The sequence below is a fragment of the Lynx canadensis genome, chromosome D1, assembly GCF_007474595.2.
Source record: "Lynx canadensis isolate LIC74 chromosome D1, mLynCan4.pri.v2, whole genome shotgun sequence".
Lineage (NCBI taxonomy): Eukaryota > Metazoa > Chordata > Mammalia > Carnivora > Felidae > Lynx > Lynx canadensis.
The window spans coordinates 57,503,242-57,526,776 of record NC_044312.2 but is presented as its reverse complement, the minus strand read 5'-3'; the positions used below and the strand labels follow the sequence as shown (position 1 = coordinate 57,526,776).

The following is a 23,535-nucleotide window of genomic DNA, read 5'->3' as shown; positions in this document are numbered from 1 at the left end:
GTGGCTCAGTTGGTTAAGCGTCCGACTTCAGCTTAGGTCATGATCTCGCGGTCCGTGAGTTTGAGCCCTGCATCGGGCTCTGGGCTGACAGCTCAGTGCCTGGAGCCTGTTTACGATTCTGTATCTCCCTCTCTCTCTGCCCCTCCCCCGCTCATGCTCTCTCTGTCTCAAAAATAAATAACATTTAAAAAAAAAAAAAAAAGAGGATGAGGCTAACGAGAAAGATGCCTTGGTCAAACTGCTATGCCAGATGACTTCTACCCTGCTTTGAGAACGGTGGTGAGAAGCTTGAGTTTCTATAATCCGTTCTCTATGAATTTATGCCATAATGGGTATAAAACATTTTGAGGGGTCAGGCAAATCTACTCCAAAGGAATTCAGCATCAGATGAAGGTAGAATGACAAAACAAACAAACAGATGCTAAAAGAAATTAAAGAAGAATAACGAATGCAGGAAAAGGAACCTGTTCTGCTGGTAAAGGACAAAATAAACTTGTTAGGCTCTACTCTTAACAGAAATTTCTGTAAGAATTGAAAATGGCAACAGAGGCACCCCGAAAGCAACTCAGCGACTGTACATGTACAAATGAGTGAGAAAGCCATTTATATATACAGATGACAGTAATGCAAAAGAAATGAACAGACCTAAGAAATTGTACAAGGAAGTTAAATCTATGATGTAGGTATATCTTTGACTCTTCCATAGGTTTAGATCCTACCAGTCATGCTTGCATGTAGGAGTTTATAAGCTCTGATATCCTATAGAGGTATTGTGCCCACCAGAGCTGTGGTTTTTTTTTTAATGACTCTTTGGAATAGGTAGGGATAGGACATTGTGAGCATCCTAGAGGAGCTGTCACTATATACTCATTCCATGTCATTTATCAAAATGCTTTGACTAAGACACCTGAAAGGAAGATACCCAAGTGTGTGGTTGAAACAAGAGCCATCAAGTTAAGAATTAAGGAAATAGAAGCGACTCCATGAAGATACATGGGAAAATAATTAGGAAGTAACAGGAATATTACTGTGCTATTGAAATTGTCTTCCCTATTTCCAACCAGGAAAAGGATTTGGGGAAGAATCTGTAAAAGGCTTTCAAGCCATCAACCTAATGTACTTTGAAAAGGTAAACTAGATACTCCAGTGAAGGAGTCAGCTCTAAGTCAGGGAATTACTGTGATTGATTAAACACTCATTACATATTTCTGAAATATTCTCTGGAGTTCTGATCATTAGTGCACAAAAATAATACCTGTGGGTGATTAGAAATATGAGTGGGGTTATTAGTTTAGAAAGAAGTGAGAAGAAATGTGATAGAGGTGAACAACCTATAATAATAGATAATATAAATGAGAGGCTCTCAGATTTTTTATCTGGCAGAATAATTTTTAGCATCTGACTAAATTTGCAAACCTTTGCCATTTTATTCCTAAATTTCTTCTTCATCTCAAAGCTAGAGGGCCTTTATTTTAAACCTTTACACAATCTCTAGTCTATTATCATTTTATTCCTGTCACACTGAATATATACTATTCAATATGCTGTCTTCAGATGGAAATTAGCAAATGAGCAGCAGAAGTGGAAGAAATGACAGGGACTTTGGAGTAAAACAGACCTGGGTTTAAATCTTACTTCTGCCACTTAACTGAGTACATGGCACCCCAATGTTTATAGCAGCACTATCAACAATAGCCAAAGTATGGAAAGATCCCAAGTGTCCATCGATGGATGAATGGATAAAGAAGATGTGGTATACAATGGAGTATTACTAAGCAATCAAAAACCATGAAATCTTGCCATTTGCAATACATGGATGGAACAAGAGGGTATCATGCTAAGTGAAATTAGAGAAAGACAAATACCATATGACTTCACTCATGTGACGACTTTAAGACACAGAACAAATGAACATAAGGGAAGGGAAGCAAAAAGAATATAAAAATAGGGAGGGGGACAAAACAAGAGACTCTTAAATATAGAGAACCAACAGAGAGTTGCTGGAGGGGTTGTGGGTAGGGGGATGGGCTAAATGGGTGAGGGGCATTAAGGAATCTACTTCTGAAATCATTATTGCACCATATGCTAACTTGGATGTAAATTAAAAAAATTATTTTTAAAAATAAAAAACCTTACTTCTGCCACTTATTGTGCAACTGGAGACAGATAATTTAACTTCTTCAATTCCTTGTTTCCTCATCTATAATGGGGATGTTATCACACTGTGTAGACTTTTTATGAACATCAAATAAGATACGTCAGCAACGCCGGACACTGCTTGACATAGCAGGTTTTCTTCTTATTCACCCCACTTTTTCTATTGACGTGTTCCATAAGTATTTAACAGCAGTCTCTTCTCTCAGAAAATTCCCTTCAACTTCATATCTTTAACTCTCTACCCAAGAGACTTTTTCTTTATTTCTCTTCTTGGCAGAGTCATAAGCACCATTAGCAGTTCTACATACTCTCTTGTAAAGCAAGAAAAAGCCAGACCCAGATAGAAATCACATTAAGAGTAATGTTTTCATTGCTAGGAAGAGGGGCACCTGGGTGGCTCAGTCAGTTGAATGTCCAGCTCTTGATTTTGGCTCAGGTCATGATCCCAGGGTAGTGGGATCAAGCCCCACATTGGGCCCTGTGCTAAGTGTGGAGCCTACTGAAGATTCTCTCCCTCTTCCCCACTCATGCTCTGTCTCTAAGATAGAATTTAAAAAAATATATTGCTAGGAAGAAATAGTTTTAGCTGATTAAGTTTTTGCTAACATTTTCAGTTTTTGCAAATTACTTATGGAGAATGTTAAGCAAATGACCCCCCCCCCACCCTTTTTAGGTTAAGATAGGTAGTTTATAAATTTTCCTAGGAAGCTATGAGTGATTTCCAAAATGACCCATCTCTGCCATAGCACTCTGGTAAACAGTGGTTACTCTGCTAGTAACTAGTTTTACTACAGTTCTTATTCTGCTGTCCTGGGGTAAGTGTTAAATTACACTTCTTGAGTACCTTTCATCTGAAAAGCTGTAAATTCATTATAAATATATTTAAAATACACCAATGTATGAAACCCTCCTTATGCTTATGTCACTAAAAGTATGTCGAGGATATATTTACCTTGATGGAAAATCAGACACATACGGATTCTAGCATATGAATGTGGCCAAATTTTTTTTAGTCTCTTTGAACCTCAGTTATATAAAACAGAAATAATAGTAACAGTGATTTTGTGGGGAATATTATGTGAATGAATGATTAATGTTTGTAAAGCCCAGAAAATTCTAGTTGTTTTCTGTATCCTTCCTTCCTTCCCTTTTTTTTCTTTTAGAAGTTTATTTATTTTGAGACAGAACAAGCAAGGGAAGGGCAGAGAGAAAGGGAAAGGGAGAATCCCAAGCAGGCTCTGTGCTGTCAGCACAGAGCCCCATGTGGGGTCCAGTCCCACAGTTTGTGGATTGAAGCTGAGCTGAAAACAAGGACTGGATGCTTAACTGACCGGGCCACCCTGACACGCCCCCCCATCCTTCCTTTCTTAAAAAAAAATTTCTTTGTGGGGTGTCCGGGTGGCTCAGTTGGTTAAGTGACTGACTGGCTCGGGTCATGATCTCGCAGTTTGTGAGTTCAAGCCCCACGTCAGGCTCTATGCTGGCAGCTCAGAGCCTGGAGCCTGCTTCGGATTCTGTGTCTCCGCCTCCTCTTCATGCTCTCTCTCTCAAAAATAAATAAACATTAAAAAAATTTTTTTTTTAATTTCTTTGAGAAAGAGAGAGTGTGCATGCACAGGAGGGGCAGAGGGAGAGAGAGAGAATCTTAAGCAGGCTCCATGCCCAGCTCAGAGCTTGACGTGGGGCTCGATCTCACAACTGTGAGATCATGACCTGAGCCGAAGTCAAGAGTCAAATGCTTACCTGACTGAGCCACCCAGGTGCCCCAAAATGTTTTATTTAAAAAAATTTAAAGTGATACACAACTTGAAAAATCAGATAAAATAGAAGTTTTGTAATAGATTGTAAGCTCTCCTATTGGACTCAATCTAATTGATGCTTCTCATGTCACCTTTCTCCCATCTGCCTTCCATCTTCTGGGGATTTGTTGAAAATTCTTATTCATTACAAGTTCTTGGCTCCCTCTTCTACTCTCTTCCCTGTTACAGCAGGGATAGGGGTGGCAGGCAGGTTTACAGCATTTCATTCCTTAGTCATCACTGTAATGTGTCTCTTTGGGTGGATGTGGAAGGGAGGGGGAGGTATATGCTGACTCTTCCTTGACCTAGAAGCCCCTCATACCAAATTCCAAAAATGATTGTTTTCCTTTATTAAAAATATCGTTACTGTTTGTTCAGTGCCAGGGAAATTGTGGTGTCTCTGCCTCCATGGAGGTTAGAGTCAGAGGAGGATCTAGATAAACACTTGTATACAGTGCAGTGACAGGGGTCTTAGAGGGTGCCACTAGGATTAAGTGTCTTCATGGTTACAGAAGTGGAAATAGAATGAAAACTCCTAAATTTATTGTGAGGACTCAAAATTCCTTTTCTTTGGCTTCCTCACTGTGTAAACTTTCCTCCTGCCCCTGTAACGCATGTGACACAGCTTTCCTGATTGCTATACCTTCAAAGAAATGAGAGCTTGGCTCTGTGGTTTAACTTTTCTCTTGCTTACTTGAGCTCCCATCATGTTCTATTCTCCTAGAGCTGGGTTACTAGCTGGACCACTTTCCTCATATGTTTCTGACTCTTGTTTCCCAGAGCTTATAAAGTTTTGGGGCCCATTTCATACTTGAAGTGTGTAATTTATTGTTTCGTTCTGGCTCTTGTTTTGCTTCACCTCTTTAGGTCATTTGGCCTTGAACCCTCCACTGTCATAATTTTTAACACTGACCTAATCAGTTGGGAGAATTTCAGATCCAAGACTTGTGCTAAGAATTTGAATACAGCCAGGAGATTCAGGGAGCAGGTGAGGCTAAGCAACTACCCAGTCTTTTTACCAGCGGTTTCTCTGTGGTGATTAAGCCGTAGGTCAGCTGAGGATTTTCACTTCCCCCTCTCATGGGCCTTATACCAAGACCACTATTTCTGGAACTGTTCAGGAATGATGGGATCCCTCTGGAGATGCTCTCTTCTCGGGTGATACCACTTCCAGAGCAATATTGCTTTCCCAAAAGTGTTCTTTCCGGTTACTCTTACTACAACAAAACAAGCCTCATCAGTGAGCAATCACCAGAAATAATTCCCATACAAAATAGTAAGCCGGTCTTAGTTGTAAGAGCTATAATTGTGACTGTTTCAAAGGTGATTTTTCCTCCAAAGTTTATGCTCTTAACATCAGCTGGAATATTTCAGTCTAATAAACATCTCAGGTGATTGCAGATAATCCTTGGGTCATAGTCATGAAGACTCTGGCATGGAACATTTGATATAATCTGAGAATTATATCTGTTTGTTTAACCTTAAAATGTCTGGCCCTGAATGGTAAGGCAGCACAGAATAGTTGGAATGGTAAGGCTGTGGCATCAGACTGACTTGGGTTTAAAACCTCCTGCCTCATTTGTAAGCCCTGTGACCTTGGCAAGTTAATTAACCTCTTTGAGCCTCTTTTTACCCAACTGTAATGTGTGAATAATATTTGTCTCTTAGGGTTGTTATGAGGATAAATGAAACAATTGTAAGTGGAATACATGACACATGTTAGATGATCAGTGGATATTTATAAAACAACTTTAGACTTTCCTACAAAATAAAAGGTTTAGCTAAGACAATCTCTAAGGTTTATTCCAGCTTTAATAACTCTTAATTCTCTGGTTTTCTTTGTATAAAATTAGTAAAATGTGTATTTTAAAGATCTATAACTGCAAAGTCCTTGGTTGTCATGAATTACTGCTTGCAAAATGTCCTTTGCTGGATACAGACGTTTAAAAAGTCACCAGAGAAGGCGTTGTACCAGATAGTGCCACAGTTCTCTTAGCTAAGCTTGTTTCATTATTTCAGTCATACCAGACTCTCCTGGGGATTATGAAGCTGAGTCACCATCCCCACCTCCTCCTGCTTCTCCACTTTCTGAACCAGTGCCTAAGACTGAACCAGAGCCTCCTTCTGTCAAGGTAAAACTTTACTGGGATGGTTGCCTTTCCATGTGTCTGACCTCCCAAGGACCTGAAACTATGCTGAACCGGCCACTGCTGTATAGTCCAGGGACACCAGTAGATGGCTCTTTTCTCATTCCACTCTCTGTAGGTACTACAGGATGGACATTCCCTCTCCTCACCTGCGGTGAGAGCTCAGCTATAGGGCGCATCTCAGGAAGGTTGCAGAGGTCAGGCCTGGGAGTGGTTTTGTTTTTCATGACCTCCAGCATCAGGGCTGCTGTGTTACCCAACTCCTGTTGGAATTTTGCAAAGTAAGGTCTTGCCTGCATCAGAGCAAAGTTTGGGAAATAGAGTGAACAAACAACTTATGCACATTTGTTGTTCTTCAGAAACTCTTCTGGAAAAGGGCAGGGTGAGAAAAGCTGGCAATAAATGGGGGAATATAGTTTTGAATGGTATTCAGCTGTATCTTATCTATTAGTGTAGATAATGAAGAGTTGAGAAGAAAGGTGCTAACAAGGTTTTTTTTCCTTTACAGCTATTAGTTTTCCTTTAATTCATTGTATTAAGACTGTCATTTAAATTTTGCACTAATTTCCTCATTAGCTGACAGGAAAATGGGATGAAAGACCACTGAACATAAAAGGAAATTGGTATTAGTAGTATCTGTGTGAGACTAAATTAGACAATTAGATAATGTTGCAGCATCAAGGCTACAGCAAGGGTACATGCCACGGACCTCTCATCTGATTTAGCTTTCCTGTGTGCTTCCATAATGTCTGCCACAGCCCTCCATTAAAGCCCTTACCACAGTGGATTGCAGTGGTCTGTCTTCCTCGCTTCTCTCATCTGCTAAGGTCCTTGTCCTATTGGTCTTTTTAACCATGGTGCACTGCTTACCAAAAGTTTGTTGACTGAATGATCACAGTTATCTTATAAGCATTAAACATCAAGCTTCCATATATAGGAATGTAAACTTGTCTGTATAGTAGGACTGGTCCGTAAAAGGAAATGGATAGAGTTTCACATTCAACTTTTTATCATCATGGAATATTAGAGGGTGATTATTGTAGATTAAAAAGCTCTTGTTATTTTTCTCTATAGAGTCATTGGTCAACTGAATGTTGTAACCTCTGATCTTCCTCTGATCTTTTAGAGCTCAAATGGAGAAAAAAGAAAACGAAAACGGGTGCTGAAGTCTAAGACCTTTGTGGATGAGGAAGGCTGCATAGGTAAGAAGAGTTTCTGGCTCCGTGATCTCTTACAGAGCAGTGTGCTTCAAACTTGAATGTGCACATGACTCACGCCAAACATGGCACACACCCTGAGTAGCAGAGTAGAGAACACTACAACGAAAGGCAGAACATGGGTTCTTGTTTGGACCACATCCTGTAGAAATAAGCTTTGAGGTCTTGGATAAAAGTCCTGTCACCTCTGGTAGGGAGTTTCTTGATGTATGGAATGGAGGTAAAATATCCATTTTGCCTATATGTGGGATTGTTGTGAAAATTCAGGTGAGGTAACGTTTAAAGGCACTTTCGATATGGAAACCATAATACCAACATAAAATGTTGTTACAGACATTGAGAAACTTTTTTTTTCTAGAATGGTTGTTTTATACATTTGAACAGTGGAAAGGAAGCCCCCACTGATGATTAGACTCTGAAGAGAGTGTCAAGAGTCTTCTTGGTATTTTGTCCCATCTCTCCAGAGGGGTTTGACTCTTCCAAATCACTTCATGTTTCACGTTTGTAAGTCATGTTAGATAAAAATGTGTGCTTTTTGGTGACCTAGAGGGGAATTAGAATTTAGCTTTTCAGTTAGTTATAGGTTGAATTCTTCAGCCATGTTTAAGCTTGTTCTACCCTTCCACAGTTGACTCAAACTTCTGTGGGGCTTTCACACTTGCAGGCCAATAGGATGCTCTGATCCGGGTACTTTTTGTGTTTACAGAGACTTGTGGGCTTAGTTTTGGAAACCTCTTGTTAGTTGGATAGCCTATAATTGTAGTTTCTCCCTTCCTGTGGCACCTGCTCTCCTAAAGAAGTATCTTTTCCCTTTCTTGACTCTCCTTTTCTGGTTCAAACTTTCATCTTAAAAAGATTGATCAATTCTGAAGAATCTACTTTTCCTAGGTTGTGTGGTTGTTAGAATAAGTACAAACCCTGTCCCATTGTTCCCTACCTTCCACTCTTCTGAAAAGGCCTCTGCCATTTTTTTTAAAGATTTTTTTTCAATGTTTATTTTTTTTTTTAATTTTTTTTTTCAACGTTTTTATTTATTTTTGGGACAGAGAGAGACAGAGCATGAACGGGGGAGGGGCAGAGAGAGAGGGAGACACAGAATCGGAAACAGGCTCCAGGCTCCGAGCCATCAGCCCAGAACCTGACGCGGGGCTCGAACTCACGGACCGCGAGATCGTGACCTGGCTGAAGTCAGACGCTTAACCGACTGCGCCACCCAGGCGCCCCTCAATGTTTATTTTTAGGAGAGAGCATGCAGGTGGGGGAGGGGCAGAGAGAGAGGAAGACACAGAATCCAAAGCAGGCTCTGCCCTGCCAGCACAAAGCCCTATGTGGGGCCCGAACCCAGAAACCAGGAGATCATGACCTGAGCTAAAGTTCAGTGCTCAGCCGGCTGAGCCACCCAGGCACCTCAGGCCTGTGCCATTTTAATTGTAGCATATTATCGGGGAATAAAATTCCTTACACTGGAAATTGGTCTTTTCAGTGCCAAATTTTTTGTGAGCCTATGAATTCTGGACTTCAAGTTAGGATTGTTTTTTGTATTTTGTTTTGTTTGCTTTCAGTCTTCTAATAGTGTGTTTTCAAGCCTTTTGGTTTGACTAGTGGTGATAATATGTGCATTTACTATTGAAGTTCTTTTTCTTTGTTTTAAATTTAAGAGGACAAAGGCATCAGTGCCAGTTTTTCCCTCCTTCTACCCCGAAAGAAAAATGTCAGATATATCATTGTGAGCATTTACTGGGAGTTTGTGGCTAATTACCTGTTGCTTTGTTCAAAACACAGTACTCAAGTTTTGGCCAGGTATGGGATGTGGACTTTTTACACTCCTGTCTCCAGACAGGACTATTAAGAGCCTTGGATGCAACAATGAAAACCGTGCTCACATAGCACTTTTTTTTTTTTTTTTTTTAAGGTTTGTAGTCCAAGCTCAACCTAATGAATCTTGGCTCCTGTTACCAACAAAGGAGTTGTGCTTTCCTTTCTGTTTGGACTGTTCCAAGTGTACCAGCACAGGGGGCTTGTCCTGTCCTATGCTGGATGAGAGCTGGTCTGGGGGTTTTCAAAACTGATCTTTCCTTTTCTGTGACTTTGCTTCAGGGACTGGGGAGTTGGGCCCCTGAGATTAGTGTGGGGTAGACTTTTGGACAAGTTAGAATTCTAACAGCAAAACATTGAGTGGAGAATAATTCTGATGTTATCCATGTAAACTGGGCTCTTTTTTTTTTTTTTTTTTTTTTTTTTTATGGCAGCCCAGAAAAGTTGCATGTTACTCAGTTAAAATAAAGGTTCTGTATCTTTAAGTTGAAATCTCCTTTGTCTTACAGTTTGAAGTAACTAAAGCTTTGAATATAGAAATCCTTCTTTTAGCTCTTGAGGTATACTAAGTGTGCTGCTTAAGAAATTTTGTTGGTGTTGCCCTGACTGGTTTTAACTCCCCCAAGCAATGCATTGCACAGAATTGGCAATGAGACAACCAGTGGTTTCAGTAATAAGTAATGAAATAATGAGCTAATTGATGTTGGAGTTTTACATTATAGACCTGCTGCCATTTGAATACAAAGTATAGCTTATGAAGGAGCAAGTTTTATACCACCAACTAGTAGTAAGTTGTTTCTTTTCTATGTCTGCATATGGCTCTTCAGACTTCCCTAATTTGAGATATTGAGTAAATAGCAGCTCATGAGTTTGTTCCAATAATCCAGTTGCATAATGCGTTTCAAGTTGCCGATGAGATTGGGCTAGTGTTCAGGGATCATAATTGCTGAACTAATAGGTATGCCATGGGAATTCCCTAAGTACCTTAGAGCAGCATTTCTCAAACTTCACATTACTTGAAGATCTTGCTAAAATTCAAATTCTGATTCAGTAGGCCCTCAGGTAGGACCTGAAATTCTGCATTTCTAATAAAATCATGGGAGAGTCTAATGCCTCTGGTCTGTGGAGCACAGGTGAGTAGTAAGGCCTTTGAGAACACTTTATATATGTAAATATATATATCTACATATATATATTTAAAGCTTCTCAGTGATTTGTAGCCTCTAAGTTGATAGGAATCAGCAAAGTGAATTCTAGGCTCTTAAAAGTAATGACAAATCCTAGGAACTCTTAGTGAGGGAACCGTTAATTATGTACCCTTAATGGGATTAGATGGGTATGGTGAAGGAATGCTCTACCGGCAACAGACCTCCAGCATGGCTTTGCCATTTTGAAGGGAAAGACCAGCATTGATGGGTACTTGCTAATAAGATCACTAGGTGCATCCATACCTTCTGTGAGGCAGTGTTACTCCCATTTTACAGGGGAGGAGAGAACAATGATTCTCAAGGTATAGTCCCCAGACCAGTAGCATCAGCATTCCCTGGGAACATGTGAGAAAAGCAAATTCTCAGGTCCATCCCTCACCTACTGAATTTGAAGCTCTGGAATTAGAGTTCGGCAATCTGTTTTAATAAGCCCTGCAGGTGATCATGAGGCACATCAAAAGTTTGAGAATTTATAAATGGCAGACTACATATTAGTATGCAGATATAGTTGATTCCAAAGCTACTGCCTCTGGAGTAGTTTGTTCTTAATCGCTAATTAAGTGCTTAAAACTATTATTGTTCTTTAATAGGACAAAAATGTTCTTTAATCGTTCGAGCATTTATGATGCATATTAGGTTACTGTGTTCAGCCAAGAGGAGATGTTTTCCTTTACTCTTCATCTTCCTGCTGCAACCAGGAAAGCTGAGAAAGAATGTAGAAGATGTTGGTTATACAGCTGCTGCAGCTCTCTAAAGTCACAGGAAGGTGGCATTGTACTGTTTCTCATGATTGGTTTGTGTGCTGCAGTAATACTGAAGAGACCCTCATCAGTTCTGTGACATCATTGTTGGAAGTTATTTTCTGTGCCTATGCCCTTTTCAGCTTCCTTATACTGACTGCTTACTGGTAAAATTATTTTCAAAGGGGGAGGGGGTCAGTGAATTTTATTGGTATAAGAAAAGGCAAAAGTATGCCTTTGGCTGATAGGGCATTAAGAGAATTGGTAACTTTGTTTCTCATTTTATCATTGTCTTAAAACAATCAAGTTTGTTATATGATTGAGTTTGCTTGTGGCAGTTATCTTCACAATGCAGACCACTAGTAAGTGTTGGGTCATTTAGAACTAAGAACTGAAAAATTGAGTAATCTGCAATTCTTGTATTTAGGATGTGCAGAGAGTGAGTGGGTGATGTCAGGATATAGCCAGCCAGGAGGGCCCCTGACTGTGAACCTGGTTAGACAAGATGAAGACTGGCGAATAGAGTAGAGATTAAGATCCAGAAAAGCAGCAGTGGAAGGAAATAGGCAGGCACTGTGGGTCGGGGAAGTGAGACTGAAGAAGTCAGTCAAAGCATGGAGGTAGAAGTGGGTATTTGAGATACAGACAGTTCAATGTAGAGTTCAGGAAGTTAGCTAGCATTGACCAGGACCCAAATGCAGAATTTGGGCAAAAGGCATGGGACATAGCAGCGAGACAGTAAGGGTAAATGTTGGCTCTGAGCCCCAAGTAGAGACTGTATGAGTTTAAGATAAATAGTTCCTATTGGTGGCCTGATCTGATCTCCCAGTGGGAGAAGGCTCCAGTATTAGGTGAGCTGATCAGAGGGTCTCCCTTGATCAGAGGGTCTGAAGGAATTGGAGTGAACAAGACATCTCATTCTCTTAATAACAGTGTTCTAAATGACTCGACCCACTCCTTTCCCATTTTTTTTTTTTATTCTGCCAGTGACTGAAAAAGTCTATGTGAGTGAATCCTGCACAGATAGTGAAGAGGAGCTTAAGATGAAGACTTCCTCCGTACATAGACCCTCCGCCATGACGGTGAAAAAAGAACCCAAAGAAGAACGAAAGGGCCCAAAGAAAGGGACTGCAGCTCTGGGCAAAGCCAACAGACAAGTATCCATTACTGGCTTCTTCCAGAGGAAGTGAACTGCCATCTCTGTTAGTTCAGAGACGTGGAGTGGTCAAGGGAGAAGACCAAGACAGACAGACTCTCACTTACTGTGTAAGTTCATCCTGTGCCTCACCTTGCCTGTATCAAAAGACTTATTCCATCCTGTGAGGTTTATACTGTTTCTGGTTTTTAACCAAAGGGAAATCACCTGGAAGCAAGAGGCAAAAGAATATTTAAGAAGCTGTTGTGTTTTAAGGACATTTTTTTAAGCACAATCTTGACCTGTTCTGGAGAAGAATTCACTCCAAACATAAATTGGAACAGGTTTCAGAATTATCACTGAAGCCATTTAGTTGCTAATTCACTGGTCCCTACCCAATCCTGTGTCCTGAGCACTTAGGGCTCAAGAAGTATTCTTCTTTGTTCCTTTGTATTCTGTGGACTTGTGTGGGTCTTCATTTATCCCTGAATTTTACTGGCTGTGTTTACCACTCTCCCCATAATCCCTTCCCCACTACCATACTTCTATGTGAAGCCATTTTCTGTAAGTCTTTTAAATCTTTGTTGGACTAAAGGCTGAAACAAAAATCTCCCTATAATCCTCTAATCCTCTCTTCCTCTGTTATAAAGTACACTGACACCTGGCTACAGACCAGCACATTGCTTATGTTCTGCCCCTTTCACAAAACCTCTCTCGACCTTCACTCGCAATTAGTAGGTAGGGAAAAGCCTCAGGCAGAGCACAAATAGAAGTGTAATGATGTATTCAACTCCACCAGAAATTACTTAGTGTCAGCATTGACGATAGTAGAGGCCTTGCCATGTTGCTGACACAGGGCATGTTTTACGCTGCTCTTTGTGATTTTTGTCTCCTCCTCTCTCCCTTTCCCACTGTTAGTACCTAGAGAGTGAAACCCAGGCAATGAAATGGAGGCTAAAAAGAGAAAGCCTTTTCTGTATGCAGGGTACAACAGTTAAGAAAAAGTTCTCCTTCTCAAGGAACCTGAATGTTCAGAAACAGCAATTTTCCAGGAAGGTAACAAGGAAGAAATAAAGCACACATTTTTATATAGATGTTGCTCCTCTGTATTTTAACCCTCCCATTTGCCTAAAAGTATAGGCTGCCCAAGAAAGGTGGAGAGACCGAGTTGTTAGTAGGACTAAACAGCAAGTAACACATTCTCATTTGTTGCTTATGGAAAATCATCTATTCTATTGATAACTTTTAAGTGATTTTCATGATGGCTGGACAGTGACTTTGGTGGATCGAAGTGGTGAGGTAGTAATCTGGTACAGTGAGCTCTAGGGAAAGAACACAGGCTCATCTGCTGGCATGACTCACAACTGACAGACGAGGGATGTCTGACTTAGCCTGCGTATGTCATGATGCAGTCAGCATCCAGTAAACCTACTGTTTAAGGTTAGGATTCTAACTGACCTTGGATTCATACGAACATATTTAGCAGCCATCACCCGGGGCTCTCCAGCCAGGCACCCCATGGACTTGATTGAGACCAGAAGTTTGGGAGATGAGTCCTGGCATTACGTCTAGTACTTGAGAAGGCAGACACTTTGTGTCACAAGCAGAGTAAAGGTTGACGTATTCCACAGCCCTCTTTCTTTTTAAAATGTAAAAGGATGGAAAGCCTGGACTTACCTTTACAAAAAACCTCTGGAGAATGATCTTTAAAAATTTTTTTTAATGTTTATTTATTTTTGAGAGAGAGAGGGAAGGATACGCAGAATCAGAAGCAGGATCCAGGCTCTGAGCTGTCAGCATGGAGCCCAATGCGGGGCTCAAACCCACGAACCGTGAGATCATGACCTGAGCCAAAGTCGGACGCTTATCCAACTGAGCCACCCAGGCGCCCCTGGAGAGTGATCTTTTAAATGGTTATTTTTGTCATTGCCTCTAGTAATTTTTCTAAATAAGAATTGGAAAAATTAAAAAAGCAACAATCTAGTTTTTTGTGTTTTTTTTTTTTTAATTCTGCTGGGCTCTCTAGTGAAACTGAATTTTGAATTGGAAAACTCCAGTGGTAGTTGGAGTTCCATCTTTGAAAGGATAATGCAAATCCTGTGATCACCACACCCAGTATGCTGCCTGAACTCAGCTGTCTGCAAGGCTTAGGAGGGAGGGAGTGGTGGCCTTTTTTTTCTTTTTATACAAAACTCTACCATGTTATCCACATGAGTTAAATAAATTTGAGAAGTTGTTTTAAAACAGTGCTTCAAACTGAATGTCTGATGAGTCTGTTATTTGACAGGACGGCAGCAGTGTGTGCAATTATTCAAACCCTGAACAGGAACAAGGCTGGTTTTCAGTTCATATTGTTAAAACTGCACACCCATAGTCTGAGATGAACAAGTCATTTGCTGCCTTCATCATTTTTTCAACCCAGTGGGAAATCTTAGTTTCAGCCAACATCATTTTTTAGTTCATTTAGGAGAAAATGTAGTCCTGATCTTGCACGTTGTGTTAGTTTGGCTTCATCACTTGCTAGCCATGTGACCTTGGGCACATTTCTAAGCCTCAGGTTCTTTGTCAAAATAGAGCTAAAACGAGTTACCATAGATTGTCAAGACTGAAGAAGCGTATACATGCAGCCTAAATTTGGTGCACAGTTGTAGCACATAGGTGCTCTACAAATGGTGGCTTCCTTCCTGCTGTGAGAAATGCAGTCAGCCACCAACTTCCTGAAACGTTTTCAAGGATATGAGCCAGATGTTCTACTTTGAAAGTCGTCATTCTGGCGGGAAATGTGATCAAAGGTGGAAGATACTTGTTCTATATTGTGAAAAATTTTAGAGTAGATACTTTTCTATTGAAACAAAGTGAGGTTCATTGATGGCTGTATTTACTATACATGAAAATACGTGTGTCTACTCATGTGTCAGGCCTCTGACCTGGACACAAGAGGATATAGGTAGCATCCTAGAATTTAGCACTTGTCTACAGGCTCTAATGGAAGAGACAAGCCAGTATGTCATGTTAAAATGAAATTATAACATGATATGGTGAGTGCAGTGACAAGTAAGCGCAGGGTTCTCTGAGAGCTCATAGGAGTGTGGGCATTCTTCCTGGAAGAGAGAAAGCTAAGTGGATATTTGAAGGGTGAGTAGGATTTTACCAAGCAAAGAGAAATGGAAAAGATTTTCCAGGCAGAGGAACATGGCTTTGGGGGGAAATGGACAGTAGACTTTGGGAAAAGGGATGAAATGTATTGAGAAATGAAGTTGGGTCCGGCTAAGGAGTTTGGATTTTAATGTAAAGACTGTGAAGACCAACTGAAAAATTTTAAGAAGAATGATAACATTAGAAGTTGATTCTCATTTAAGAGGGCAGCTGGCATATTCTTTAATTTTATGTGCCATATAGTATTTCTACCCATGCATGTACATTGTATCCTACTTCTAGTGCTATTAAAGTTTTAATGGGATTAAAAAATGTCACAGCTAAAACAAGGCTGCTTCATTCTGGCAGCCAGCATAGACAGTTGCAGTATTTCCCTCGTCTTTCCCTATCAACACAGATTTCTCTTGCAGAAGGCTTTTCAGTTTTCTGAAATTGATTTCAAAAATGGGGTAGTTCTCAGACACTCTCAAAGATATGTGCCTCCACTCACCTCCCTGAAAAGAACTGAGGAGGGGAGGGAGGACGGGTGGAACAGTTCTATTTCTTTTCTATCTTTGTTTCTCTAAGAAGACATTAGTTATTTTACAGGAGAGAGCTGAAGAGAAGGGCCATATAAGGAAACTAAATAGTTTCGCCAGGACATGAGTAGAATGAGTGCATAATAATGTATTTGCCAGAAACGTACTCTGTGTCAAGACTCGTTTTGGTAAACTTGTCTCCTTTCATTGGTTCCGGGATCTAGTATGCTGTAATGCAGCTTTTTACCACCATGAAACATTCTGGGGCTGCCTCGTTTTGTTGTGAGAAGGCAGTATTGCTTTCTGAGTTATTGCCCTGGCGGCTCTGTAAATTAGCCCATGCTGTCACCATGCCCTCTCTGAAGGGCACATTGTACCCAAATGACTGCATTTAGGATTGACTCTTGCCACTCCCTGCTTCATGACACTTCTCACCACTTGTATCTGTGTCCAGTTTTTTTCTGTGTGTTCTTAAGTGTGGGCCACCCACAGATTGCCACCCAGGCTCTTTAGCCAGAGAAACTTGGTAAGGCTTCTGATCCAAACCCACCTTAATTCTAGAATTGCCCTTTCATTTCAAGCTCTAAATATTGTCTGGCTCCCCCACACCATTCCCTCTCTTTTTTCTCATTTGCTCTTGCCAGACTCCTTGTTTCTTGAGGCTTCACTTTGGCTTCTACCCCTCTCTCTTTTTTTTTTTTTTTTTTTAAATACTTAAAAGTTCCTCATTGCTAGTCCTACTTTAACTTCTTTCTTTTGGTCTTTCAGGCTTTCTTAAGGTTCTTCTTTCACATCTTTTACTAGACTGCTCTTGAAGAATGGAAAAACCATGTTGTTTAATATCTGCTTTGGATCATGCAAATCCAAAGTGTCAAGCAGTTGTTGAATGCTAGTTCTGTTCATTCCTGGATAAGATACTTTAGAGACTGCAAGAGCTCAGAGGTTACCATTTTGGAGTGGCAGGACATGCACCCTAAATAAATAGCATTATGTAGCAGTGGAGATGATGCTTAGATGAGGGGTAGACAGGAACTTAATAATCAGAAAAGTACCAGGATTATCATAACGGGCAACATTTTATAGTCCTTTGTGAAAAACAACAGGATTTAATGTAAGAAAACAGCTGAGGCACGGTTCGCCATTTTAGTGGATTTTATTCAACTGTTTGAATGTCACTCATCATTTATACAGTCATGGTATAGGTAATCTATTAAGTGAACCTTTAGTGGAGTTATTTCTGTCCTATCTTAAGAATGAGAATACTGACAAGAAAGAAGCAGGTACCAAGGACTATTCCAAAAGGTACTTTATGGGATATATATTAGATTAGCATGAATTCAGCTCCATTTTATGAGTGCTCAATTTTGGCACAATGGGGAAGCAGGATGCTTTGAAACAGCACAAGTTGGGAGGCAGAGGGCTCTGGATTCAAACTTTGTCTAAAGGCACTAACCTTAGGTGAGGAACTCCTCCTTTGAGAACTTGTTTCCTCATCTTTACGATGAGCTACCACCTACCTTAAAGGGTTGTTTTTGTTTGTTTGATTGATTGATTGATTGATTGATTGCAAAAAGAGTACAAACTGGGGAGAGGGGGAGGGAGAGAGAATCCCAGGCAGGGATTTGACGATCCCACAACCCTGCGATCATGACCTGAGCCAAAATCAAGAGTCAGATGTTCAACCAGCTGAGCCACCCAAGTGCCCCAAATGTTGTTTAAGGCTTTTATGAAATGCTGCATGGGCAGCTCCTACTATTTGGACATACAATAAACTCACACAAAACAGAGTAACTCACATTTTTTGAGCACCCACTGTGTGTCAGGCACTGTTCAAGTATGTTAAGAAGTATTAACTCTTAATCCTCATAGTAACTCTATGAAATAGGCACGTTTATTCCCATTTTACACATGAGGAAATGGAGGCAGAAAAGTTGAGTAACTTGTTCAAAATCACAGAGTTAGCAAGTGACACAGAGCCAAGGTATAAATCTTGACAATTTGGCTTCAGTGCCTGTAGTCTTAGCCACTATGCTATCTTGCTCTTGGCTCTATATTAGTTCACACTTCGATACTGCCCAGTGATGATTGATGTTCGTTTTTATAAGTGAAAGTACAACTAGTTGTTCGGTTCCCAGATTGTGAGATGTGAAGGCAATCTTAATGTTTATCTAACTCAACCACTCATCTGCTGCTTGAGTCCTTTCTACAGCATCCCTGCCAAGTGGTCTTGAATCTATAAACAAAGATTCCATTATGCTCAGTATACTGTGCTTACTAAATTACCAAGTTAGATAAGTGGACTAATAAATGTTAAGAAGAATTTAAAGAGAGGCTGGAATAAAATAAAGTTTTCTGATTAATTTTAGATCACCAGGAAGCTCGTCTAAATAGAGCCTGGTTCCCTAAGCAGTGCATTTAATTGGTTTCAGTTTAAATCAAGAACACTGTTTTTCTTTGAAACAGATTGTCCAGTTCTTGGCCTTGACTTTGACTTACCCATGTAAGAAAATCAAGAGGAAATTTGGTATTTCTTTATCCTATTTAAGCCATACTGCAGGTTCACAGGTAGAGAAGTAGCCCCTGAACATTTGTTGCCCACTGATTGCTCTGGCTTAAGCCAAAGCAGTGTTTTCCATTTTGAATATCAAAACCAGGTTTTTCTAAGAGATGTGTGAAGGTTATATAAACATAGCATAATCATGGTATTCTGTTTTATTCTATCCTGGAATAGGGCGTATAGGAAGCAGAACCATTTTCCTGCCATAAAGCCTGATATGAAACTCTCAATTATAGTCTACCTTTCTATGGTGCTTTACTTTATCTTATTTCATCCTTGTGATAACCTACAAAGTTTTTCTCTTCTCTGTTTTGTAGAAAACAAGCCTAGGTTGTTTAGCTAGTGTGCCCAACATCTCACAGTAAGGGGGAGTGAACCAGATGTTCTAGAACCTAGGTTCAGATTTCACATTGTGTGACTCTTCCACTATATAGCAACCTTTAATAAGAGGAAGCTGTTGGTCTGCCCATAAGTATGCTTTGAAAATGCTTCCTGATTTACCCAACAACCATGATGGCTGCTGTGAAAAATAGAAAAGCACATGACAAGTTCTCTGCTTTCCTGGGACAGACCATCATTGGAAAGGCAAACATGTGCATGTTTGTGTATTTCACAGACTTTTGTTAAAAGGTTACTATGTGCCCAGCACTGTTGTGCTAGATGCTGGGGATATAAAGATGAATTTCTTGCCCTTGAGGAATTTAGCTATCTAGTGCAGGGAGAGATGTAGACCAATACTTATAATGTGCTATAATGCTAATATAATACTTGAGTGCTTACCAAGGGCCAAAATTCATGCAAGATATCTACATTTACTTTCTCTAATCCTCACAACACTTTCATTTACAAACGAAGGTGGGGAGGCTCAGAGAGTTTAAATGCTTTGCCCAATAAGTGCCCAATAAGATGTCTTTTTTTTTTTTTTTTTTTTTTTAGATTTTCTTTTTAAGTGATCACTACACCCAAAGTGAGGCTTGAATGTATGACTCCACGATCAAGAGTCACATGCTCTACCGACTGAGCCGGCCAGGAGCCCTGAGATGTGTCTTTAATAATAAATTTATAGTGGAAAATTGGAGGAACTGGAATACTTGAATGGTTGTGATTAGCAAACCTGTATAGGAAGCTGACTTCCTGTCAGATAGGTGTGTGAGTGAACGTGGAAGTTGGAACAAAAGAAATAAGATGAGTTACACCTTTAAATTGTTGATCCCAGATAGGGATGATCTTGCCAGTGGTTCAAGTCACTGACTCTTTGCTATGATGCCCTGCATCTATCTTTACCTAAGGAAAACCATGCCAGTGGGTATTAGGCTAGAGACTGAGGCTTGCTCTCCTCTGGTTGGCCTGGAGGGCCAGAATTTGAACTCTAGGCCTTCTGACTTGAAGCCTTTATTCTTTCCACCGTACCATGTCCTTCCTTCTCTGTGTAAGGGAGGTATGTGGCCACGAGTTGCTGTGGGCCCCAGGAAGGGCTGTCTGCTACTGCCTTAGAGATTAAGGTTTTGAGAATAGGAGTTTGCCAAATGAGAACGTGAAGCCATCCCAGGCAGAAAGGACAGGGCATGCAGCATAAGGGGTGCACAGGCACAAGAGAAAGCTTGGAGTACTTAGAGATTATAAGCGGATTGAGGAGAGGTGGAACAGTGGGCTATGAGGGCAAATAAGTGATCAGGGGCCAGATCACAGTGAAGTTAGACTTCACTCTATGGACAATAGGAAACCACTGAAGAATTTTAACTTGTCTGGATTGTATGTTAGAAAAATCACCCTTTGTAGACTGAAGAGAGAATTACCTGGAGGTCATAAGTCAGAGCCAAGTTGCACCTGCATCTTGCAATAGAGCAAGCAGAGGAAAATAATATGAAATTAGGTTTAGTTCAGTTTTAGGCAAATGACTTCTTGATTTCCTTGGAAACTCATGACAGGAGAGAATTGGGAGTGGCTTCAAATCTAGAATGATTAGCCTTTTGCTGGGTCATCTCAAGCTTGGAAATCCTCTGGCTCTTGCCTGAGCCATGGTCCTAGTTAAACCATGGAGATGGGATTGGTTCCACAGTTCCACTAAGGATACATGTAGGCCATTCTCTGACGCACAAACACAAACTCTGATTTAGATCTGGAACTTACTGCATCTCCCTGGAATTCTTTGGGCCAAAATGACCCATAGTCCCAGAATGGTCAATTAAATTCATCCAAAGTCATATTTATTGTACACCTATTCCCCACCAAGTGCTTCCATATACTTTGTTATTTAATCCTAATAATTTTATGAGGTGTAGATATCAGCCCAATTTTGTGAATTAGGAAGTTGAGTATCAGAGAGGCTGCCCCGTTAGTTCATGATAGAGCTGGGATTTGACTGTGAGTGTCCTATCATTGTCCATTCTTGACAGGGGATGTTTTCCAGGGGTATGGAGCACAGTAAGCAGTACTGCGTATCATTAGGGTGCATATCAGCCACTCACTGAACAGCCATGATACCCAGGACCATTCAGTGATAATACTTTTATTCCAGCAGGAAGTTTTTTGCTGCAAACCCCAGAGCTCACCCCTAAAGTGTAACAGCCAACCTGAATAAAGCTGCATGAAGCCCCCTTCCCCTTAGAATTGTGCATAGCTCACGATATGAGTTGCATGGCTTCTCAGCCTATAGAAGCAGCAGAGCAGCTACAGGCAGTTGGTTTTTTGCAATCAGGTAGGTAAGTGGTTGTCACTTCTTGGGTTTGTAGAAAGTACCGGATTTTAAAGTTGGACAGACTGGGGGCACCTGGGTGGCTCAGTTGGTTAAGTGTCTGACTTCAGCTCAGGTCGATCTCACAGTTCGTGGGTTCGAGCTCCGCGTCGGGCTCTGATGACAGCTCAGAGCCTGGAGCCTGCTTCAGATTCTGTGTCTCCCTCTCCCTCTATCCCTTACCCCCCTCACACTCTGTCTCTCTCTCTCTCTCCCAAAAATAATAAACATTAAAAAAATTTTTTTTCTAAGTTGGATAGACTGGTGCTGGGTGCCTGTTGACTACCCGTTTGACTTCTAGAAAGGTATTTAACTTCTCTGAACCTCAGTTTGCTCATCTGTAAAATGAAGGTAATACCTACTTCAAGATTGTTGTCAGGACTAGAGATTATAAAAAAGTGCCTGGTTTATTGTGATTGGTCAGTAAATGATAACTTATTATTTTCAGAGCAGTGCTTTGGGCTTTAACCTATGTGGAAAAAAATGAGTTGTCATCATTTATTTTCTTTCCTTTTTTTAAATATTTATTTATTTTTGAGACAGCATGAGTGGGGGAGGGGCAGAGAGAGAGAGACACACACACAGAATCCAAAGTAGGCTCTAGGCTCTGAGCCATCAGCACAGAGCCCAACTGCAGGGCTCAAACTCACGAGCCATGAGATCATGACCTGAGCTGAAGTTGGACGCTCAACCAACGAGCCACCCAGATGCCCCATCATCATTTATTTTCAACTGTCCTTTATTAGAATGTCTACTTTATGTTATAGACAACACATTAAACTATCAAAAATGATGTTATGATAAAGCAAGGAGGGAGTGCTAATGGACCCAGTGTTTTGGTGGGCTTCCTTGTGGTTCTGCCCACCTGTCCGAGCTCCCCTTTGATCTCCCAGCATGCCTGTCTTTCAGGTGAGCCATGTCACGCTGTGCAACCTATACACTTGTTTCAGCATGTTTCTACTTGAAGCAATTTAGAGAAAAACCAGCGGTCTGAGTGTGCATTCTGTTTCCCCAAGTATAGACATCAGGGGGCGCCTTTATAAATGAAAAGATAAACAGACCTCCAGCAGAGAAGAGACCTCCCCCAACCTCCCACAATGATGTATGGGGTGCTCAGGCAATAGTCATGCCTGCAGTTTGAGCCCATCTGTTTTCTCTGTTCACCTCCTGAGTACTGTCCCCTTGTGGTTTGCATCATTCCCAGAGACCAGCCAACTCCAACCCTCCTCAAGCCACTTGGTCAATAGCTGTCTTATTTAAACACACTCCCTCTCTCTTTAGGTGCCAGATGTGAAGTTTCAAGGCAGCAGAGGCCAGGCTGGCTAACACTGTGACACCTGCTTTAGCAGGCAAGCCAGTCAGCTGCTGCTTCTGATGATGTTGGCCCTTTTTCATGGACAGCATGAGGGCTTCACCCCACCAAGCACACACACAGGCAGCTGAGGGAGCCTCATAAATTATGGTTTTGTTTGTTTACTTAGGGCAAGCGGCGTGGTGTAGTGGAAAGAGCCCTGTACTTTGAAGCAGAAAACATGGGTTTGAGTCCTTACTGGTTATGTGATTTTGTCTTCAGAGCACCTCTTTCTTCGTAGATTTATAATGTATGAGATAGTGATAAGTGCTATTTGTTTATGTGCTTATTGGCCATCTCCTCCACCATGATGTAAATTCCAGGAAGTCAGGGTCTGTCTTGGCCATCATTCTAACTCCAGCACCTAGGACAGTGCCTAGAACATAGTAGGCTCTTAGAAAATATTTATTGAATGAATGAATGAACTCTAAAACTACCTTGTCCACTTACTGGCCATGTGATCCTGGAAAAGTCATTTATCTTCTCTGGGCCTAAGTTTTGTCGGCTGTAAAATGAAGGCATTAGATCTCTGTTCCTGGCACCCTAAGATTATAAGGATTCATTCATTTAACAAATTACCTCGGGTCTCTGTGCTAGGCATTCTGCCAAGCCCTGAAAATACAGTCATGAACAAGTCAGAAACAGAACCTGCCCTCATGGAGTTTTGAAAGGGAGAGGCAACCAAATAAATAATGGTGTAAACATGTATTTAAGGACCATTGTGATGAGCCTTACAAAGGATCTGCAGAGAGCACTGTGAGAGGATTAATAGGGAGAACCTACCCATGTTGGGGGTAGTCTGGGAAGATACCCTGATGAAAATGACATTTAAGCTCAGATTTTACAGATAAGCAGGAGTTGGCCAGGAAAAGGGGTACAGGATTTCAGGCAGAGGGAAGAGCTTATGTGAAGGCCCTGGGGAAAAGTGTGGCTGGAACAGTGACCAACAGGGAGGTTGGCTGGCCCAGAGTATTGGGAACTTTGTGGCTGTGGTAAGGATT

At 40.9% G+C, this 23,535-nt stretch overlaps 1 protein-coding gene across 1 annotated transcript in view; it reads left to right on the top strand.

Moving 5' to 3' along the window:
* The window catches only part of POLD3 (DNA polymerase delta 3, accessory subunit), a 51,791-nt gene extending 37,324 nt beyond the window's left edge, over positions 1-14,467 (top strand). Inside the window, exons 10-12 of the mRNA XM_030331897.2 lie at positions 5,976-6,088; positions 7,230-7,305; positions 12,071-14,467. Coding sequence (XP_030187757.1) covers positions 5,976-6,088; positions 7,230-7,305; positions 12,071-12,273 — 392 coding nt within the window. The 3' untranslated portion in view covers positions 12,274-14,467. The remainder of the gene's footprint in view (positions 1-5,975; positions 6,089-7,229; positions 7,306-12,070) is intronic.
* The last annotated feature ends 9,068 nt before the right edge of the window (positions 14,468-23,535 follow it).